At 47.7% G+C, this 6113-nt stretch overlaps 1 protein-coding gene across 3 annotated transcripts; it reads right to left on the bottom strand.

The window, feature by feature from the left end:
- Positions 1-275: 275 nt before the first annotated feature.
- Positions 276-4823, bottom strand: LOC118938882 (uncharacterized protein C11orf98 homolog). 3 transcript variants are annotated; one of them, XM_036945512.1, is made up of 5 exons: positions 4682-4823; positions 4189-4313; positions 3147-3244; positions 752-926; positions 276-697 (listed from the first exon to the last, which is right to left on the bottom strand). In XM_036945512.1, the coding sequence occupies exons 1-4, from the start codon at positions 4727-4729 to the stop codon at positions 799-801; spliced, it is 399 nt and encodes a 132-aa protein (XP_036801407.1). In that variant the 5' UTR covers positions 4730-4823; the 3' UTR covers positions 276-697; positions 752-798. The 3 variants fall into 3 exon arrangements, with proteins under 3 accessions (XP_036801407.1, XP_036801408.1, XP_036801406.1); XM_036945513.1 differs by having other exon boundaries at positions 276-643; XM_036945511.1 differs by having other exon boundaries at positions 276-926.
- Positions 4824-6113: the final 1290 nt, after the last annotated feature.

Here is a 6113-nt window from a genome sequence, read left to right as displayed (position 1 = left end):
ACTGCATGTTAACAGGTCACCTTGGTTTATCTACAGGTATGAACAGGTCACCTTGGTTTACCTACAGGTATGAACAGGTCACCTTGGTTTATCTACAGGTATGAACAGGTCACCTTGGTTTACCTACAGGTATGAAGGGAGACTGCATGTTAACAGGTCACCCTGGTTTACCTACAGGTATGAAGGGAGACTGCATGTTAACAGGTCACCTTGGTTTATCTACAGGTATGAACAGGCCAACTTTGTAGTTGGGAGGAAAAAAAACAATTCACCCATTCTGTCTGTTTTTTATTTTATTTAAACTAGGCAAGTCAGTTAAGAACAAATTCTTATTTACAATGACGGCATTCAGATACACAAACACAAGGCTCTCTGGCTCAGGATCAGCTCCCCCGTCCATGTAATCATATTCATTAGGTCTCAAAGGCTAAAACTGATCCAGGATCAGGCCTCCCCTGTCCATGTAATCATATTCATATATATGGAGCCTGGTCTGAATATGGGGCCCGGTCTGAATGTGGGGCCCGGTCTGAATGTGGAGCCCGGTCTGAATGTGGGGCCCGGTCTGAATGTGGGGCCCGGTCTGAATGTGGGGCCCGGTCTGAATGTGGGGCCCGGTCTGAATATGGAGCCCGGTCTGAATGTGGGGCCCGGTCTGAATATGGAGCCCGGTCTGAATATGGAGCCCGGTCTGAATGTGGGGCCCGGTCTGAATATGGAGCCCGGTCTGAATATGGGGCCCGGTCTGAATGTGGGCCCCGTCTGGCCTTGGCATGGGGCCAACAGAACATCCTCTTCTCATTCCATATCTGCCATGTCCACATCCCCCTGGGACACACCCCCTTTCTGCCGTCTGGCTGCCGCTGCCTTTGGTGCTGCCTTCTTTGGTGCTGCTGCCACCTTCGTCTTGTTTGTTGCTGCCTCAACTAAGGAGGGAGAGAGAGAGAGATATATATATAGGCTATACACACAGGCCAGTTTATTAGGTACACTACCCCGTTCACCTAAAGGAGAAGAATGGTGCCAGCTAACAGGCCAGTTTATTAGGTACACTACCCCGTTCCCCTAAAGGATAATAATGGTGCCAGCTAACAGGCCAGGCCACAAACAGACAAATACAGGCGCAGTACAACAGCGCTGTGCAGAACAGCCTCCCAGAACACACAACTCGTCAGTCCTCGTGGCGGACGGGCGACATCATCAGACGACCGGGGTTCCTATCAGCTGAAAACAAGAAGAAACGGCCCCAGTGGGACACGCCATCACCGACACTGGACAACTGGGGGGTGGAAACACCGTCTGGTTCCTATCAGCTAAAGACAAGAAGAAACGGGCCCCAGTGGGACACGCCATCACCGACACTGGACAACTGGGGGGTGGAAACACCGTCTGGTTCCTATCAGCTAAAGACAAGAAGAAACAGCCCCAGTGGGACACGCCATCACCGACACTGGACAACTGGGGGGTGGAAACACTGTCTGGTTCCGCACGAATCCCACTTCCTGTTGAGTCATGCTGATGGCAGAGTCAGGAGTCCATGTCTCCGTCTTGTCCAGCACGAATCCCACTTCCTGTTGAGTCATGCTGATGGCAGAGTCAGGAGTCCATGTCTCCGTCTTGTCCAGCACGAATCCCACTTCCTGTTGAGTCATGCTGATGGCAGAGTCAGGAGTCCATGTCTCCGTCTTGTCCAGCACGAATCCCACTTCCTGTTGAGTCATGCTGATGGCAGAGTCAGGAGTCCATGTCTCCGTCTTGTCCAGCACGAATCCCACTTCCTGTTGAGTCATGCTGATGGCAGAGTCAGGAGTCCATGTCTCCGTCTTGTCTGGTTCCGCACGAATCCCACTTCCTGTTGAGTCATGCTGATGGCAGAGTCAGGAGTCCATGTCTCCGTCTTGTCTGGTTCCGCACGAATCCCACTTCCTGTTGAGTCATGCTGATGGCAGAGTCAGGAGTCCGTGTCTCCGTCTGGTTTCAACAGTAGCTGTGGTGTAATGCTGCGGGGAATGTTTCCCTGGCAACACGTTAGGTCCCCTTGATACCGATTGAGAAACGTTTGAACGCCATCTGTGAACATCGTTGCCGTCCAAACCCCAATAGATAATCTCTGGGTTGAGATGGAACGGGGCTGTTGGCAGCATGACTGTACCGCCGGCCAATCAGCAGCAACAGCGCGATGACATCACGTCAGCATGGACCAACATCCCTGGGGAAAGTTTCCGACTTGTAGAATCCATGCCCGAAGAAGTCAGGCGAACAGCCTGACCTTGGAGGCAAAGGGGGGTCTGACCAGGTATTAGATGGGTGTACCTAATAAAATGGCCATAAAATGTTACCAAACATTAGGAACACCTCCCTTTGCCCTCAGAACAGCCTCAATACGTCGGGCATGGTCTCTTCATATGCTGATTAATGCGTGCATGGCCGTCTACATGGACTGGACTGAACGGCCAGAACAACGAGATGGTTCAGATGAGGTGACTAAAGTCAGCTACTCTACATTGTGAGGGGTGACTAAACTCAGCTACTCTACATTATGAGGGGTGACTAAACTCAACTACTCTACATTATGAGGGGTGACTAAACTCAGCTGCTCTACATTGTGAGGGGTGACTAAACTCAGCTACTCTACATTATGAGGGGTGACTAAACTCAACTACTCTACATTATGAGGGGTGACTAAAGTCAGCTGCTCTACATTATGAGGGGTGACTAAACTCAGCTACTCTACATTGTGAGGGGTGACTAAAGTCAGCTACTCTACATTGTGAGGGGTCACTAGTCAGCTACTCTACATTATGAGGGGTGACTAAAGTCAGCTACTCTACATTATGAGGGGTGACTAAAGTCAGCTGCTCTACATTATGAGGGGTGACTAAACTCAGCTACTCTACATTGTGAGGGGTGACTAAAGTCAGCTACTCTACATTGTGAGGGGTCACTAGTCAGCTACTCTACATTATGAGGGGTGACTAAAGTCAGCTACTCTACATTATGAGGGGTGACTAAAGTCAGCTACTCTACATTATGATTGACAGGTGGAGAGTTGATCCTTTCTGAAGTGGATACGAGAGCACATGACAACTCAGAGGAAATGTGACTCAACAACCCAGTTTAAAACTGTATAGTTATTCACTTCTTACCTTCCATAGCGGCCTTCTCTGCTTTCATGTGTTGCAGCTGTTTGAGCAGCTTGCGTTTCTTCTTCCCAGACAGAGTGATGTTGGCTCTGGGGCTGGAGCTGAGCAGGGACGACAAACAACAACAACATCACTTTCAGACTACAGAGTGATGTTGGCTCTGGGGCTGGAGCTGAGCAGAGACGACAAACAACAACATCACTTTCAGACTACAGAGTGATGTTGGCTCTGGGGCTGGAGCTGATCAGAGACGACAAACAACAACAACATCACTTTCAGACTACAGAGTGATGTTGGCTCTGGGGCTGGAGCTGAGCAGGGACGACAAACAACAACAACATCACTTTCAGACTACAGAGTGATGTTGGCTCTGGGGCTGGAGCTGAGCAGGGACGACAAACAACAACAACATCACTTTCAGACTACAGAGTGATGTTGGCTCTGGGGCTGAGCAGAGACGACAATCATCAACAACATCACCTTCAGACTACAGAGTGATGTTGGCTCTGGGGCTGGAGCTGAGCAGGGACGACAAACAACAACAACACTACACCTGGTCAGGATCCTGGACAACAACAACAACACTACACCTGGTCAGGATCCTGGACAACAACAACAACACTACACCTGGTCAGGATCCTGGACAACAACAACACTACACCTGGTCAGGATCCTGGACAACAACAACAACACTACACCTGGTCAGGATCCTGGACAACAACAACAACACTACACCTGGTCAGGATCCTGGACAACAACAACACCAGGATCCTGGACAACAACAACACCTGGTCAGGATCCTGGACAACCACATTCAGAATACAGGCCCATTGGTCAGGCAGTTTGCTCATGCTTGTTGTTCTCCATCTTTGTTGGTTAATCTACCCATAAATATACCCCTGTTTTATTATATCTATGACCGAACCACCAAGTACATTTGTCTCTGCCCGGTCTCATGAGTCTTCAAGCATCCCCTAGGGGTACCCCTGGTTAACAACCACTGGCTTACAGTATGAAGTACAAACAGTATGGAAACAGGACCTACTTTCTCTTCCTGAGATGGTGGATGGTGGTGAGTCCTTCGTCCACCACAGCTCCCACCTTGATGTGTCTCCTCCTCTTCTCACGAGTCAGATTCCTCCGCCGCTTATAGAGCTTCTTGCCCAGCTCCTGACGAACATACATCACAACATGAGGCAGCAAAGCTTTCTGGGGGTTTAGCTAGCTGGTAACACATAACGTAGACATTATTGATGCACATCTTAATTAAATGTTACATTTTTGGTGCAGTGTTACTAGAAATAACAACGTTGTAGCTAGCTTACATTGAAATGTGTCATAACGAAATAATGCCATGTGATCTAACTGCAGCTTAGCTAGTTAGCCGTTTTGCTAACACGAACTTCTTGATGTCATTTTACCATCAGCAACATTAAACGAGCTGTCTTTCTGGTTCTAGGTTATGATGAAGTAACCTTTCTACATCTCGTACTGGTGTAAATATCAAAATAAAGTTAGTTGTTATACGTGTAACTTACTGTTTTGGGTCTGTTGATCTTTCCACCCGGTGTTCCAGTCTTCCCCATGCTTGCTGCTGTAATATGAGAGGCGTTAGGAGAGTTCCGGGCTAACTTCTCATTGGCTGGAAGAGACCACTTTCTCCCATTTTCATTGGCTGGAACGTTTCTTCCTCTTCTTCTTCTTCCAAAACAATGCTGAGGTTTAACGGGCGGGATGGCATCCAATAAATGTTGCATTACTGCCACCTACTAGGCTGGAGTAAATCAACAACAACAACAACAAAGAATACAGCAAACACCCTACCATCTAACACTACACTCACAACAAGTATTAATAAATACCATACTATTTAAACCTATTTAGTCCTACTTCAGGCCAACCTGAAAGAATGGGCCACCAACATTGAACCCACCCTGTAACTCTCCTCTATTGTCTGATACTTACGTTTTATCCCTGCAGTACAGTTGATAACCATTACTATAAATGCTATAAATCCAATCTTAATGTGTAGCATTGGGGAAAGAAAATTTATTTTATCTTTATTTAACTAGGCAAGTCAGTTAAGAACAAATTCTTATTTTCAATGACGGCCTAGGAACAGTGGGTTAACTGGGGGTAGAACGACAGATTTGTACCTTGTCAGCTCGGGGATATGAACTTGCAACCTTTCTAGTTACTAGTCCAACGCACTAACCACTAGGCTACCCTGCCACCCCAGTAGAGGAAGATGGTTCAAGGTGGAGGGATCCTGAGAGCTGTGGTGTGACTAGTAGATTTGTTGGTTTATCCCTCTGTTCTGGTACAGATCTACTAGTCACACCACTCCTCTCAGGATCCCTCCACTTTGAACCATCTTCCTCTACTTTCTTCACTGCCTCAGCATAGGTCAACTTCTGCACTACTCTAACCCTGGAAACATCATCCTGCCTCTTTCGCACGGCACATTTCCGATCCCCAGCCCCATGAGCACCCCTACAATTAACACATACCTTTTCTTTATCTCATGCCCTTCTACACACTTCTCACATCTAGGAATCTCCCTTCTACACACTTCTCACATCTAGGAATCTATCTCCCTTCTGCACACTTCTCACATCTAGGAATCTCCCTTCTGCACACTTCTCACATCTAGGAACCTCCCTTCTACACACTTCTCATATCTAGGAATCTCCCTTCTACACACTTCTCACATCTAGGAACCTCCCTTCTACACACTTCTCACATCTAGGAACCTCCCTTCTACACACTTCTCATATCTAGGAATCTCCCTTCTACACACTTCTCACATCTAGGAACCTCCCTTCTACACACTTCTCACATCTAGGAACCTCCCTTCTACACACTTCTCACATCTAGGAACCTCCCTTCTACACACTTCTCACATCTAGAACCTCCCTTCTACACACTTCTCACATCTAGGAACCTCCCTTCTACACACTTCTCACATCT

The sequence above is a fragment of the Oncorhynchus mykiss genome, chromosome 15 (genome assembly GCF_013265735.2).
Source record: "Oncorhynchus mykiss isolate Arlee chromosome 15, USDA_OmykA_1.1, whole genome shotgun sequence".
Taxonomy (NCBI): domain Eukaryota; kingdom Metazoa; phylum Chordata; class Actinopteri; order Salmoniformes; family Salmonidae; genus Oncorhynchus; species Oncorhynchus mykiss.
This window is presented reverse-complemented; position numbering and strand designations above follow the sequence as displayed.